A 16,765-nucleotide genomic window follows, 5' to 3' on the forward strand; every position below is an offset into this window, starting at 1 on the left:
CTGTATGTTTTTACATATATATATGTTTACAGTTATAGAGAATTTTTGCAGCTTTTAACTTCCTAAAGAAGATGTTCACTCTTTTATGTCAGTGAAATTGGTAAGAGTATATAAAAGAAGAAACTCTAATAGAGAAAACTTGTTTTAAAATGAATGTGGTGCGCTACTGGGTAGCTCAGTGGATTGAGAGCCAAGCCTAGAGATAGGAGGTCCTAGGTTCCAATCTGACCTCAGACACTTCCCTGCTGTGTGACCCTGGGCCAGTCACTTAACCCCCATTGCCTAGCTCTTACCGCTCTTCTGCCTTCTATTCAGTACATAGTACTGATTCTAAGGTGGAAGGTAAGAATTTAAAAAATAAATAAAATGAATGTGAATGCTCTGAAGATGCTTTAAATTACAAGCAGACACATGGACAAACACTTGGAATAAACACAACAAAATTGTTGTGATAATCAAGTAAATAGATGTGAAACTGTTTTGTAAACTATATGGGACTATTTTTCTGTACAGATATGAAGTATAATGATGATATCTGGTTCCAAGTGCCATATAAATTCTAGGAATTTTTGTTGCTGCTGGCTTAGATGAGAGATTTAAAACATTTTTTTTTTAATTTTACCAATTAGATGTAATAAATTTCCACATGTTATCCTAAGATATATAATTGACCTTATCTCCTTCTCTCCTTTCCCTTCCCTTTCCTGGTGCTGGCAGGCAATTTGCTCTGGGTTATATATGTATTATCATGCAAAACATATTTCCATAGTGTTCATTTTTGTAAGTGAGTAATCTTATAAAATAAAAACCCCAAAACAGAAACCCAAATAAACAAGTGCTAAATCATACAGTTCCATCTACATTCTGACTCCAACAGTTCTTTCTCTGGAAGAGAGCATTCTATGTCATGAGTCCTTCAGAATTGTCTAGGATCTTTGTATTGCCAATAATAGCCAAATCTGCCACAGTTGATCATTCCACAATATTGCTGTTACCATGTACAATGTTTTCTTGGTTCTGCTTATTTCACTCTGTATTAGTCCACAAATATCATTCTAGCTCTTTCTGAAATCATCCTGTTAGATGAGGAATTTTTAAAAGTTTTTAGAAAATTTTATTTAGTCAATTTAGAACATTATTCCTTGATTACAAGAATCATTCTTTTCCTCCCTCCCCTCCCCCCACCCCTTCCTGTAGCCGACACACAATTCCATTGGGTATTACTTGTGTCCTTGATCAGTGTTTGCACTAGGATGTTCATTTAGACTCTACATCCCCAATCATATCCCCTCGACCCAATCAAGCAAATGTTTTTCTTCAGTGTTTCTACTCCCACAGCTTTTCCTCTGCTGGTGGATAGTGTTTTTTCTCCTAGATCCCTGCAGATTGTTCAGGGACACTGCACTGACACTAATGGAGAATTCCATTACGTTCGATTGTACCACAGTGTATCAATCTCTGTATACAATGTTTTCCTGGTTCTGCTCCTTTCACTCTGCATCAATTCCTGGAAGTCATTTCAGTTAGATGAGGGATTTTTAATATTCCAGTTTTCCATGTAATATGTGCTGACTCCAAATCAGTTAAGCAATCAGTCTACAAGTATTTGTTGACATGAATACTGTGTAAAAAAAAGACTGCCTTAAATATAAATGTTGTTATTATTTACTCTCATAGAACCTCATAAAAAAAAAAAGACAAAATATTCCAAATCTCTTTAGTCCAGCCCAATCTGAGCTAGTTTGTGAGTTTTGTAAAAGAATAACAATACAAAATCAATTGGCCCCATCTTTACTGAGAGTCAAGAGATGTTAATTTTAATATTGAAACAACTTGAAATTTTTCTTTTGGTGGAAGGATGTTTGGAATTAGTTTCTGACTATACTATTTCCCTTTGATCATTATAAATTATGCTCTTTCCACTTGAAATATTAAAAAGTATATCTATACTTGCCCTAACTTGAATTTATATAACTCATGTTAATATGAACTTCTTTGTAGGCCCGGGTTTTTTTTGTGCTGACTGTGATGGTCCCACAACTACTCCTTGTTATTTTCAGGTACTTCAGAGAAATAAAACTGAACGGTAAGATTTACAATTTCTTTTGCAAAATTAAAATATTTCAGTGCTAAGACTATGTTTAAATGCCAGTTTTAACTGAACAATAATAATAATAATAATTACAAACTTAACACATAGCATGGTAGGGTTTGAAAAGAACAATTCTGTAAAGTAGATGCCATTATTCCTATTTTCTAGATGAGTAAACTAAATTCTATTGCTATATAATATATCTTAACATTCTATCTTGTTATGAGCTTAAGAGAATTTGTTTCCTCCTTCAAATTGTTATCTCTGCTATTTTGAATCCTTATTTATATTCTAATGTCTTATCTAAAACCCTTGCTATCTTTTTCTAAAATACTTTGCCTTGAAAAAAATTTGTAATTTTTCTTGTTAGCTGGCAATAAATCCATAATCTGAAGATTGTAGACTCAACACACAATTTAAAGAATGGCCAATTGTTTCATGTAAATCTTAGGCAAGCATTTTTTAGAATAATGTTTGATTGGATACATCGCTAAAGCATGTTCATTCTTCTTCTACATCTTTTTTACAACTATTCTATTTACCTTTGTCTCTTTACTCACATACCCACCAACTTAGTTCAGGCCACATTACCTGTCAACTGAACTATCACAGTAGACTTGTAATTAGTTTCCCTGTTCTCAGTGTCTCCCCTCTCCAATCTGTCCACCTAAGTCAGCTCCAAGTTGATATTTCTAAAGCATAAATCTAACCATGTAACTCTCTTTCTCAAGAAGTTTCAGTGGCTCTGGGGTAACTCTGGGGTAAAATACAAACTTCTAACATTTAAAGCTTTTCACAATCTTGCTCCAAGGCATCCTTCCAGACTGATATCACATTACTCTTCCTTATGTATTATCTGTTCTTGTCATACTGGAGCTGTTTTTATGCTTTTCCATAGATGATAGTCCATATCCCACTTCTATACACTTAAACAGGGTATCCACCATTTCTTCTCACCTTCTGCCTCTTGGAATACTTTGGTTTATACAAGGCTCAGCTTAAGCACTACTTCCATGTATATTGCAGATAGTTTTGATAGCACTAGCCAAACATTACCACAAGAAATAATCCCAGTACCATGTTGAAAGTTGGAGAAGGCAGCAAGATGGAAATTATAGCCATATTGTAAGTTTCAATTAGCTGACCAGAAAATACTGTGCTATTTCTGTTCCCTCTCTTGTCATTGTCCCACTAGAGCTAACATCTGGCCCAGGCAACTATGGGAACTGACTGGTCTTCTTCTTGGACCTCTGGTATGCTACATGGTAGGATATGTCACAGTGAAAGCAGATGTCCTTTCCTCATAAGCACTTTCTCATTTAGGTAGCTATGGACTGAACCACAAGCGAATCACCAAACCTGAGAGTTGGAAGGAACTTCGCAGACCCTCTAGTCTAACTCATAATTTAGTAAGAGTCAATTTTACAACATCATCATCCAGTCTCTGCTTGAAGATCTCCAGTGTGAAAGGATAAACTACATTCTGTGACAAAATAAAGGAGTTTGTTTTTGATCCTAAAGATAAAAGCATTTGCAGTTTTTTGAGCAGGGGAATAACATATTTGTTTTCTTCATTGAAGTGACTCAGTAGATAGAGCTCTGGACTTCTAATCAGGAAGATTTCAAATCTAGCCATAGACTCTTAGATTTTTGCCACTAGGCAAATCACTTAATCAGTGTACCTTAGTTTCCTCATCTCTAAAATGGGAATAATAACACTTATTTCTCAGGGTTGTTGTGGCAATAAAAACAAATATTTGTAGAGCATTTTGCAAACCTTAAAAATTTGCAAATAATAACTAAGTATTAGAAATTATTATTGTTAACATTTAATAATATTACTTTGTACAGAAGATGGAATGGAGAGGATAGGGAAGGAGAAACAATTGGAGTTATGATTGCCACCTGTGTATTCCCCATCATTTTAATTTCCTCTTTTAGTCTTGCCCTTTCTTCTTTCACTATTTCCTTCTATACCAGTGTTATGCTTTTAATCATTCCCTCTGTTCCCCACCCTTATTTTACTTTACTTTCCAGCCCCTTCCTTCTTATTCCCCTCTTATTTTTCTTTAAGGTCTATTAAATTTCCTACCCCCTCCCTTTCCTTCCCTTTTGATACTCTCCACCCTTCCATGCCCCCCGCCCCCCACCTTGGTTTTCCCCTCTCAACTTCCCTGTAGGATAAGATAGAATTCTATACCTCAATGGATCTAGCTGCTCTTCCCTCTCAGAATTAATTCCACTGAGAATAAGATTTAAGTATTACCCATTATCACTCTCTTCTTCTCCTTCTTATAATAGTATTCTTCCCCCACCCCCATGTACCTCTTTATGTGGTATAAAATTATCCCATTTTTCCTTCAAGTTTCTCTTGATGTCATCTTCTATCCCCCCTTTTTTTACATATCATCTTAAACCACTTAGTATCTCAACCTCTGCCTTTGAATAAATCTTCTATCTACCATGATAGTGAAAACAGTTTTTGAGAGTTACAAATATCCTTTTTCCATATAGAAATATACCTTACTGAAGCCCTTAAAATTTTTTCCCCTCTTTCTTGTTTACCTTTTCATGTTTCTCGTGAATTTTGAATTTGGACATCTTTTCTTTAGGAATATTTGGAAATTCTCTATTTTGTTAAATACCCATACTTTCCCCTGGAAGCATATAGTCAGTTTTTTTTTATTGAAAATTTTTATTTAATTAATTAATTTAGTATATTTTTCCATGGTTACATGATTCTTGTTCTTTCCCTCACCTCTTCCCCCTCCTCCCCTGTAGCTGATGTGCAATTCCACTGGGTTTTACTTGTGTCATTGATCAAGACCTATTTCCATATTATTGAAAATTGCACTGGGATGATTGTTTAGAATCTACATCCTGAGTCATATCCCCATCAACCCATGTGATCAAGCAGTTGTTTTTCTTCTGTGTTTCTATTGTGCTCTTCAAACAATGAACAGTCTGGAAGTGTGTTTTGTAGGAAAAACATGTATGGCTCAAATCAAATTGCTTACCTACTCTGAGTGGAGAGAAGGAGGTAGTTTGGATGTTCTATATTTGGAAAATGTATGTTGAACATTGTTATTACGTGTAATTTGGAAAATAAAATACTTTGAATTAAAAAAAAAACAACCTTACCTTCTCTTAGAATTAACACTAAGTATCCATTCTAAGGGAGAAGAGCAAGCAAATTGGAGTTAAATGACATACTCAGGTTCACATATCCGGGAAGTATCTCTGGCCAGATTTGAACCCAGGTCCTCCTAACTCCAGACCTGGATGTCTGTCCTTTGAGCTATGTAGCTATCCCAAGTCATAGATTCTCTTTGAATAAAGGAATAAATAAAGGAAAATTGGAGTTGGTTTTATTGGATTTCCAGAGGCAACAAGAAATATTTCATGAGACATATGATCTTTTTATTAAAACATAAATACACAGCACAAATCATTATAACCTTACTCTTCTAGAATAGAGATGTCAATCTCACTGAAAGCCCAAATGTAATTGGGAAATATTTAACAAAACAAAAATCAAGTACAATATAAATAGTATTAATTTCTGTTTTTCCAAGTCTATCTGCAGTCTGTAATGATCTTTTTCTATTTAAATTTAACACCTTTGGTCTAGAAGATGTCTTTAAGAAATTGAACTCTGCTTCATATTTACTGGATGTTTTGAATTTAATCTGTTTAGGGTCTCTAGGATGTATAAATCTGGCTGTGTATTCCTTTAATATTTTGAGCAAAACGGATGCCTTCTACTATTCTGTGTCATTTCTGAATTTCTATACTGCTTTGGGTAAGTAGCCTGGTAAACCAGAGGTTTTGGAAAGTTCTTATGGTATAAAGATTTTGATCAAAAAGCCATTTAAGTAAAATTCTCAAAATCTATATAGAATTTTTGCTTAAATAAGTGTTACATGCTTCTCTTTATAACCCATTTCTTGGATAATAGTCTTGGTTAATCCTAATGATAATAATAGTAGATAGCATTTATATAATGCCTACTACCTACCTGCCAGGAGATACTGTGCTATGTACTTTATAAATATTATCTCATTTAATACTTTCTATGGTCCTCGGAGGTGGGTGCTGTTATTACATCCACTTTAAAGATGAGGAAACTGAGGCAAAAGAGATTAAGTGACTTACTCAGAGTCCCACAACTCATAAGTGTCTGAAGTTGAATTTGAACTCAGATCTTCCTGACTATAGGTCCAGCACTCTATGCATTGTGCTACCTAGTTGTTACCTAAAATGTTAGGGTGTATACCTTAAGATATCCAGCTAATAGTCCAAGAACTGATTTATATAAAGCAAATAAGCCTTGTGAGTACCGCATAAAAAATGAGCCTAGACAAGTAAGAAACTAAGGTCATTAAGTTAAAATCCTATACTGACCTATTTAATCAGTCTTTACTGTATGCCAGTCACTGTACTATGTATTGAGGATAAAATGAAAGTCAGAAACATGGTCCCTGCCTTCAAGGAACTTACTTTATTCATACGTGGGATATATAGAGTAGATGGAAGGTAATCTCAGAGGAAAGGCACTAATAGCTTGGGGAGATCAGGCAAGGCAAGGCCTCCTGTAGGAGATGAGATTTGGGCTGAGTCTTAGAGGAATCCAGGGAAGCCAAGAAGTAGAAGAGTAGGTGCAGAGCATTCCAGATCTGGGAGTCTGCCAGTGCAAAGGCATGAAGTGCCTTTGGAACAAGTAGGCTAGAGAAGCTATATTATAAGAGTATATGACCAGTAGTGAAGTATAAGAAGATTGGAAGTGTTGGAAGAGGTATTGTGAAGGTCTTTAAAAATCAGAGGACTTTATATATTTGATCCTGGAGGTAACAGGGAACTGCTGGAGTTATTACCATACTCAAGACTTTAAGAAAGTTACTACATTTGAATAGAAAGAGAAAATAGTATCTTAAGTTTCTTGGTGACCAAATGCCCATTTTCAGAAGCAAATTAATTAATTTCACAAAGACATTAAGTACCTACTATGTGATACAGTTGTAGAGTTTGAGTATAGTTCATATTCTCTGCAATTTTACCCCCCTTTCTTTAACATGAGAAGACAGAAAGTATGTTTTAAAAAAAGTTTGGTGATTATATCTTGTGTAATGGCTATATAAACTATCGATTTGGAGAATCTTCCTGGGGGTAAATACTTCTACTCTGAACTTCTAGAAAGACTAAATGAGAGGGGATAAATTTGTCCAGGTTTTTTTTTTCACCCCCTACACTGAGAAGCAGACCTGATTATTTAGAGTTTAGTGTATGACAAGAAACAGTAAAAGAAAGAACAAAGAGATATAGAACATTTGGAAATAAAAGACAAATTTTTTTTAGGCTAAGGTATTTCCCATGGGGAAAAACAAAAGTAAGTCCTCAGAGATTGCATGTGCTTTTTAAAAAAAAACATCTTTCCCTAGCCACTAGAAACCATTTCCATTGCTAACATGATTTCCTCTTGAGAAGAGATATCATGTAAAATGGACTTTCTTTTATCTCTTTTGAAATTTTAGGGAAAAATTGAGACTAAAAAGATCTCTAGAACTGACTTTTTAAAATCCCTGTTGAGGCAGTATACCAAGAAAAAAATCTAACATAAAGCAAATAGTCACCATCCATTGGAAAAGCACAAAATTCCTGGGGAATTACATGAAAGAGCAAAATAAGCTCTATCTGCATCAATAAAGCTTGAAAACATTTTTATACCATAATAGAAGTACATAAAGTAATAACATTACTATACTGTGATAGAAGTACTTAAAGTAAAATAAGTACATAAAGGAAATTAACCATCAAAAAGTTAAATTTCTAGGCAATCATTCAGCATATTTCAGAAATAATGTAATCAGATATGGTTAAAATAAATTTCACTTATCTAGAAAATTCACAGTGATTATCCCATAGAATACCTTATGATATTAGATAAATGAGATAGTACTCTATCATATCATGGGAATTGTTTAAAAAAAAAAAGAATTTTCCTGGAAAATGATGAGACTGAGGGCTAATCTTTGAAAGTACAAGACATATCTTTGGATATAGAGCATGCTTAGAGATAGCTTCATTATACAAACTAAAATATATGGTTTATAGGAATTAAATCTAAAAAAGATCTATGGGGGAAGAAGATACAAATAAAATGTTTCATATCATTACCATGCAAATATACTGGTCTCACACCTAATTATGAATCAGTGGTTCTCCTGCATCTAAACAGCTGATTCAGAAATTACTCCAACATCAAGAATCTGTTGTTTCTTGTATTCATTGCTCCCCTAAATGCATCTTTAAGAGTCACTGAATGTCACTTATTTATTCTTCTTCCTTCCTGTCCAATCTCACTTTCAGGACCATTGTTTGTTGGTGAAATTATCGATGGTAAAATGGGCTGCTGCTTTTCCTTTGGGATATTTATTGATGGGCATTTCTTTCAAGGCAGCATGACATTTATAATTGGAATTATTCAGGTAAGAATCATGGGTTAAAATTCAGGAATCATACTGCCATGAAAAAATTTTCTTCTAATAAAGATGTAATATATAATAGTAGGAAAAATGAGAAAAACAAATACTTTAAGATGGAATGGGATTAAAAAGGGGCATATAATTTGGCATATTTATGAGAACTCTGGACTGCTTACAGACCAATGGTAGGAAATTACAGAGAACGTATCTTTTGACCAAAATGTAGCCTAAGCTTATTACTACCCAGAAAAAAGAACAATAGATAACATGTACTGAATCTACTTTCACAAAAAATATGCTAACTAGAAAAACCTGAAAAAGTTTCTTACAAAATCCAATATTGAATTTTACCTTCATGGCCTGAATCTAGATGAAGTTACCCATGTATATTCTGGTAGAGTTTATGAAACAAGGAGGCACTTTGACTTTCCTAAAAGCCCCTATTGGTGGTACTTAGAAAAGATGAGACATATGTGCGTGCACATGTGTGCATGAGTGTGTGTGTGTTTGTGTGCGTGTGCGCGTGTGTGCACATGTAAAGCAAATCTTTTGTTCTTTTGGTCTTGAGAACAAATGGTAAGATCTTGTAGTACTTTGTTTTCTCAACACTGTTTGACTAATCATGTCCTAAAACTCCCAAGTCTGGCATTAGAGGAAGGGATTTTTTTTTAATTTTTTTTTAGACATTATTTTTATTTGGTCAATTTCAAACATTATTCATTGGATACAAAAATCATTTTCTTTTCCTCCCTCCCCTTCCTCCCCCCCCCCCCCTTAGCTGACATGCGATTCCACTGGGTATCACATGTGTCCTTGATCCGAACCTATTTCCATGTTGTTGGTATTTGCGCTAGGATGATCATTTAGAGTCTACATCCCCAATCATATCCCCTCGGCTCCTGTAGTCAAACAGTTGCCTTTCCTCGGTGTTTTTACTCCCACAGTTTGTCCTCTGCTTGTGGATAGTGTTTTTTCTCCTAGATCCCTCCGGGTTGTTCAGGTACACTGCATTGACACTAATGGAGAAGTCCATTATGTTCGTTTGTACCGCAGTGTATCAGTCTCTGTGTACAATGTTCTACAGGAGGGGATTTTCTAAGTTATTCAACACAGATTGTCTTGAGACTACAGTAATACCTTGGTTTTCGTTGACATAGTTATTGTTGGTTTCAGTTTCGTCAATTTTTTTCTGCGAAAAATTTGTCTCGGTTTTTGTTGGTTGCCTTTGATTTTGTTGGCATGCCCATTTGACTTTGATGCTAATTTTGCAAAAACTAAGGGCGACCCACATGTTCTCCTGCTTAGTGTGAGCAATACATGCATTGAAAAGCAAATAAATCCATTTATCCATACAGATAAATGAAAATCAGATAAGGCATATGGAAAATATATACCTAACAAACAAACAAACAAACATATAACAAAATGAATGAGCTGTCTCATCATGAGTGAAATAGCTCATCTGAGTCAAGTAGAAATTCTCCCTTAATCAATGTAACAACTCCTCTACATGTCAGTGTCTTTTCAGATAATGCCTTGATACCTAAGGTCCTTACATAGGGGGATTCCCCTATCAAACAATAACCTCTCTCCCTTCCTCCCTATCTTCCATATACCAAGAAAAGTCTTCAGAAAGGTAAATGCCATGTTAAAATGTTCATTTATTCTTTACATTAATCTTTTATATTCACCTTATATTAATTTCTTACTGTTTTTAGTATTAAACACTATATTCTCTATAAAATGTGCTTTTGGTATGTATTTTGGAGTATCTAGAATGAATTAATTGGAATTACATTGATTCATGTGGAAGTAACTGCCTTGGTTTTTGTTGATATTGGACTTAGCCTATTGTTTTCCAATGGATTATCAACAAAAACCAATGTATCACTGTATTTATTTCTCATACTATGCTGGCACTTTTCAGTGCCCTCTTTCTCAGTTTAATTTTAGATAAGCAAGTGAAATTATGGTCATAATAGTTGACATACAGAAGTTATTTCAAGTTTTTTTATTCATTCAAAGATATTTTATTTTCTAATTACATGTAAAAATAATTATCAACATACATTTTCCAAAATTATAAGATCCAGACTGGCTCCCTCCCTTGCTTCCCTCCTCTACTCAGAGATGCTAAGCAATTTGATCTGGGCTATACATGTATTTTCATACAAAACACACTTCCAGACTGGTCATTGTTATAAGAGCACATTCATACAAATCTAAAACCCCAAAATAAAACCATAAATAAGCTGATGTGAAAGATAGTATGCTTTGATCCATATCTGATCCAACAGTTCTTTCTCTGGAGGTGGATAGCATTCCCCATCATATGTCCTTCAATTTTCATCATCATACATACAACATTGATATTACTGTATACAATGTTCTCCTCCTGCTTATTTCATTAAATTTTTTTGAAATTTTTAATAACAAATGTCCACATGAGTTTTCTGAAGTTATATGATCCATATTGTCTCTCTCTCTTCCTCCCTTCCCCCTCCTGGAGCTGACAAGCAATTCAATCTGAGTTCTACATGGATTATTATGCTAAACATATTTCCCTATTATTCATTTTTCTAAGTGAATAATCTAATACACTGGTTCTGCTTATTTTGCTCTGCATCAATTCCTGTAGATCTTTCTAGCCTTTTCTGAAATTATCTTACTTATCATTTCTTATGGCACAATAGTATTCCATCACCAACATGTACCACAATTTGTTCAGCCATTCCCCAATTTATGAACACCCCCTTAATTTCCAATTCTTTGCTACTACAAAGAGTTGCTCTAAATATTTTTGTACAAGTAGGTCCTTTCCCCTTTTTTATGATCTCTTTGGAATATAGACCCCAAAGTGGTATTGCTGGATCAAAGGATAGACTCAATTTAATGCCCTTTGGGCATAGTTCCAAATTGCCCTCCAGAATGGTTGGATCAGTTCACAACCCCATCAGTGATGCACATTCCCTCCAACATTTATCACTTCCCTTTACTGTCATATTGGTCAATCTGATAGGTGTGAGGTGGTACCTCAGAGTTGTTTTAATTTGCATTCTTCAAATTAAGAGTGATTTCAAACATTTTTTTTCATAGGATTATTGATAGCTTTGATTTCTTTATCTGAAAATTTCTTGTTCATATCCTTTGACCATTTGTCAGTTGGGGAATGGCTTGTATTCTTATACATTTGATTTAGTTCTCTATAGAGTTGAGAAATTAGACCTTTATCAGAGAAATCTGTTATAAAATGTTTTCCCCAGTTTGTTGTTTCCCTTCTAATCCGGGTTACATTGGCTTTGTTTATACAAAAGCTTTTAGATTTAATATAATAAAAATTATTCATTTTACATCTTGTAATGTTCTCTATCTCTTGTTAGATTATAAATTCTTCCCTTTTCTGTGTTCCCCAAATTTACTTATAGTTTCACTCTTTATATCAAAATCATATTCCCATTTTACCTTATCTTGGTATAGGGTGTGAAATATTGGTCTATACCTAGTTTCTGCCATACTATTTTCCAGTTTTTCCAGCAGTTTTTGTTAAATGTTAAATCCTTATCCCCAAAGTTGGGATCTTTGGGTTTATCAAACCCAAACAGGTTGCTAAAGTCACTTACTCCTGTATATTGTGTATCTAATCTATTCCATTGATCCACTATTTCAGACTGTTTTGATGATTACTGCTTTAGAGGACAGTTTGAGATCTGGTACTATGGCCTTCCTTGACATTTTTTTTCATTAATTCCCTTGATAATCTTGACCTTTTTGTTCTTCATGATCAATTTTGCTAATACTTTTTCTAATTCTATAAAATAATTATTTGGCTTGATTGATATGGCACTGAATAAGTAAATTAAGTAGAATTGTCATTTTTATTATATTAGTTCAGCCTACCCACAATCAATGAATATTTTCCCAATTGTTTAGATCTAACTTTGTGTGAAAAGTTTTGTTATTGTGTTCAGATCATTTCTGTTTTGTCTTGGCAAGTAGATTCCCAGGTATCTTATACTGTCTAAAGTTACTCTAAATGGGATTTCTCTTTCTATCTCTTGTTGCTGAACTTTATTGGTAACATATAGAAATGTTGATGATTTATGTGGGTTTATTTTGTATCCTGCAACAACTCTGTTAAGGTTATTATTTCAACTAGTCTTTTAACTTATTCTCTAGGATTCTCTAAGTATGTCATCATATCTGCAGAGTGATCATTTAGTTTTCTCTTTGCCTACTTTAATTCCTTCAATTTCTTTTTCTTCTCTTGTTGCTAAAGCTAGCCTATCTAGTACAATTTTAAATAGTAGTGGTGATAGTTGGTATCCTTGCTTCACCCCTGATCTGATTGGGAAGACGTCAAACTTATCCCCATTGCAGATGATACTTGCTGATAGTTTTAAGTAGATACTATTTGTCATTTAAAGAAATCGCTCATTTATTCCTATGTTTTCCAGTGGTTTTAATAGGCATGTGTATAGTAAGTTAAAGGCTTTTTCTATATCTATTGAGGTAATCATGTGATTTCTGTTAGTTTGACTAGTGATATGGTTAGTTATATAGATCCTTGTGATATAGTGCTATGGTCTCTTTGCTAGTCTATTTTATTTAAAAATTTTGCATCTATATTAATTAATGAAATTGGCGCATAATTTTCTTTCTCTGTTTTTGCTCTTCCTGGCTGAGGTATCAGCAGCATATTTGTGTGTCAAAAAGAATTTGGTAGGATTTCTTCTTTGCATATTTTCCCAAAGAGTTTATATAGTATTAGGATTAATTGTTCTTTAAATATTTGATAGAATCTACTAGTAAATCCATCTGTTCCTGGGGATTTTTTCTTAGGGAGTTCATTGATGGCTTGTTTAATTTCTTTTGCAGAGATGGAATTATTTAAGTATTCTATTTCAAACTCTTTCATTAATTTAGGCAATTTATATTTTTGTAAATATTCATTCATTTCACTTAAATTGTCATTTATTGCCATATAACTGGGCAAAATAGCTACTAGTGATGGCCTTAATTGTCTCTTCATTGTAAGGGGGAGAAAAGTTTTTTTTTTTTAATAAAAGGTTGGACTGGATTATTCAAGAATAGGGTTGCCAGGAATTTTATGAAATTCCAAGAAGATTTATTTATAATTTATTAACAAAATATAGAAAGAGTGAATCAGGAAATCAGAGAGAGGATAGGGTAGGATATCTAGTCTAAGCTCTAAGTATTTTGCTCTAACCCCTGGCTCAATCCAGGCAGAGGAGTTTAGTCCTTAGCCAGAGAGGCCTCAGCTTTTAGCTGAGGACCTGCAAATACAGGGAGCCTATCTCAAGAAGATAGGGCTCTCCTGAGGCTAGTCTCTTTAGAAAATCTAGGAAAGGAGTCAGTTATTTTCACTCACCACGTATCAGTCCAAAGAGAGAGATTTAAGAAAAGTCTCACCAAGTCCAGGGTCTCACATCCAGTCAGCAGATTCTTCAACAGCCTCCAACTTGAAACCAGAACTCCAGAAGAAGTCCAAAGTTCTCTTTGAAGATCTCAGACAATTCTCCCCCACAATAAGTTGTAACTCCCTTTTAAAGATGCTTTCTTTTGCATCACTTCCTGTGCCTTCCTCCAATTTTTACATCTACCAATTACTGTTGAAGCTTTGCTTTAGGGCTGCCCAGGGGGCAATCAGTTTGATTCTGATTCATCACCCATTATTGCACTCCTAGGTCACAGACCTTCCCCCATTCAAATGTAAATGAGGTGTTTACACTTCTGGTGATTAAATCTTAAAAATGGGCTGGGGAGTTAATTTCATTTTCATAATCAGGGTAGAGATTTAATTTAATCTTCACATTAGTAGTGAATTCACCCTTTTAATTTTTGATATTGGCTATTTGTTTTTCTTCTTTTAATCGAATTAATCAATACTCTTATCAACTTTATTGGTGTCCCCTCCCCCCAAACCAACCCTTAGTCTTATTTATTAGCTCAGTGGATCTCTTTCAATTTCATTAATTTCTCCTTTGATTTTTAGGATTTCCAATTCTGTCTTTAATTGAGGAATTTCAATTTGTTCTTTTTCTAGTTTTTTTAGTTGCATGCCCAATTCATTGATCTACTTTTCCTCTGTTTTATTGAAATAAATGTTTAGAGATGTAAATTTTCTTCTGTGTCCTGTTTTGGCTGTATCCTATAGATTTTTGATATATTGTTTCCTCATTGTCATTCTCCTTAATTAAATTATTGTATCTATCATTTGTTCTTTGATCCACATCATTTTTAGAATTAGATTATTTAGTTTTCAATTAATTTTGTATTTGTCTTTCCATGGACCCTTAGTGATCATAATTTTATTGTATTATGATCAGATATGGATACATTTATTATTTCTGCCTGCCTGCATTTGGTTGTAAAGCTTTTATATCCTAATACCTGGTCAATTTTTGTGTAGATACCTAAAGTTTTCTTTTAAAAGTTTTTAAATGTTTATTGACATCTTTTGTTTTTATCATCTTCATTTCTATCAGCCAAGCTAGTAGCTCTACTCAGGAACAAAAAAAAATGAGTAAAAGGAAAATAATTAGTTTGACAAAACTAACTGACATACCAGCTGAGTCTGACAAAATATGTCATATTCTATACTTTAGTCCTCCCACTTTTGTAGAGAAGGAAGAGAAGTATATTTTCTCATTCCTTCATGCTTGGTCATTATAATTACATAGTGTTCAATTTCTTTTTTGTTATTGATTCTATTTATGTTGTTGTAATCCAGTGTTTCTCAAAGGTTATGTTTTGAGTTTTGCTAGATGTGCCCCCAAATTATGGATGTTATGATATTGCAGAGAGCAGATATTCTTTAATATAAATATTGCTTATCCAACACAATAACATTCGCAAAAGCAAGCAAAGTTTGGCAGTTACACATATATGGTAACCTCAAAACATGTCAGATTTTGGATTTACAAAGAGCCCAAAAAACATTAGAGTTCTTGAAGAGAAATTTTCTGTAAACAAGTCTTCAACCTTTCTGTATTACTGACAATTTAAACATTCAGTGTGTGGAGATTCTTCCTGGTGTGTGTGTGTGTGTGTGTGTGTGTGTGTGTGTGTGTTTAGCATCAGTGCTGGGGCAAGCGACAAATTGTTATGATCTTCACAACAACCCTGTGAGGTTATAACAACAACTCTGTGCTATTATAATGCCCATTTTATAGTTGAGTAAACTGAGGCAGACAAAGGGTTAAATGATTTGCCCAGCATCACATAACTTTTAATTGTCTGTGAAAGGATTTGGTCCCAGATCCTCTGAGTCTAGGCAGAGCTTTCTCTCCACTAGTTCTGCTTAATCACCTCTAAATTGCTTCTTTATCTAGCTCTAGTTCTACCATTGAAAACCAGTTACTTTATGTTCAGTACTTTTTTTTTTCTCCTATGGATAAATGGCTAAGAAACATAATTTTTGGATATGTTTGAATTCAGAAATAATTACAAAAATTAAATTTTACTTTGAAGTCTTTGGGGTATAAGTTACTTTAGAGTTATAGTTATCTGTGGGCTATATTGTGCTAAAACCCTGCAACATTTATAAAGCATCTATCTATGATGTAGAATTATTTTTTCTATTATTTTAAAATAACAACTTTGTAATACCTTTTTTTTTACACCCTTAAAATTCCTGGATGTACTTTACCACACAACCACAGAACACAACTCCCTTATAGCAAGGGAAAATAGTTAAGCAAAAAACCCCCAAAATAACAAAATACAAAAACCCAAACCCAGTGTAGTGTCTACATCTGATATTATAAGCAAATTTTCCATTTTTTTAATAATCTTCTCTTGTAGTCCCCCTGCTTCTCTACAGAGGGAGGTATATTTTGTTATCTGTTCTCTGAGACCATTAATTGGCTTTTCATATATTCAGTTTGACTTCCATCTAGAAGCACTATTAAAGGAGTTATGCATTTATAAAGAAAGCATTTAAAGATAAATACACGCCAGGGAGAAAAACATTCACCACAGATACAAAATCACCGGTTCTTCAGTTCCATTTTATCTTCCCTTTTTCTGTATTTTCTTTATAGGGGATTTTGAACATGAAAAGGTGATCTAGGGACTCTTAGACTATAGAATCCATTAGATATTTGAACCCTAAGGATAAATGCTTATGAAGGTTGCTGGAACAGACACCATGTACCACATAAAGATTATC

The 16,765-nt window shown here is 33.9% G+C and overlaps 1 protein-coding gene across 3 annotated transcripts in view; it reads left to right on the forward strand.

Annotated features, from left to right (window-relative positions):
• TMEM62 (transmembrane protein 62) overlaps nt 1-16,765 on the forward strand; it is a 67,946-nt gene that overhangs the window by 48,827 nt on the left and 2,354 nt on the right. For all 3 annotated transcript variants that reach the window (XM_001364345.4, XM_007472432.3, XM_056810344.1), the window contains 3 exons: nt 2,002-2,086; nt 5,790-5,894; nt 8,459-8,577. In XM_001364345.4, the coding sequence (XP_001364382.1) occupies nt 2,002-2,086; nt 5,790-5,894; nt 8,459-8,577 (309 nt within the window). The remainder of the gene's footprint in view (nt 1-2,001; nt 2,087-5,789; nt 5,895-8,458; nt 8,578-16,765) is intronic.

Source organism: Monodelphis domestica, chromosome 1 (genome assembly GCF_027887165.1).
Source record: "Monodelphis domestica isolate mMonDom1 chromosome 1, mMonDom1.pri, whole genome shotgun sequence".
In the NCBI taxonomy this organism is placed as follows: domain Eukaryota; kingdom Metazoa; phylum Chordata; class Mammalia; order Didelphimorphia; family Didelphidae; genus Monodelphis; species Monodelphis domestica.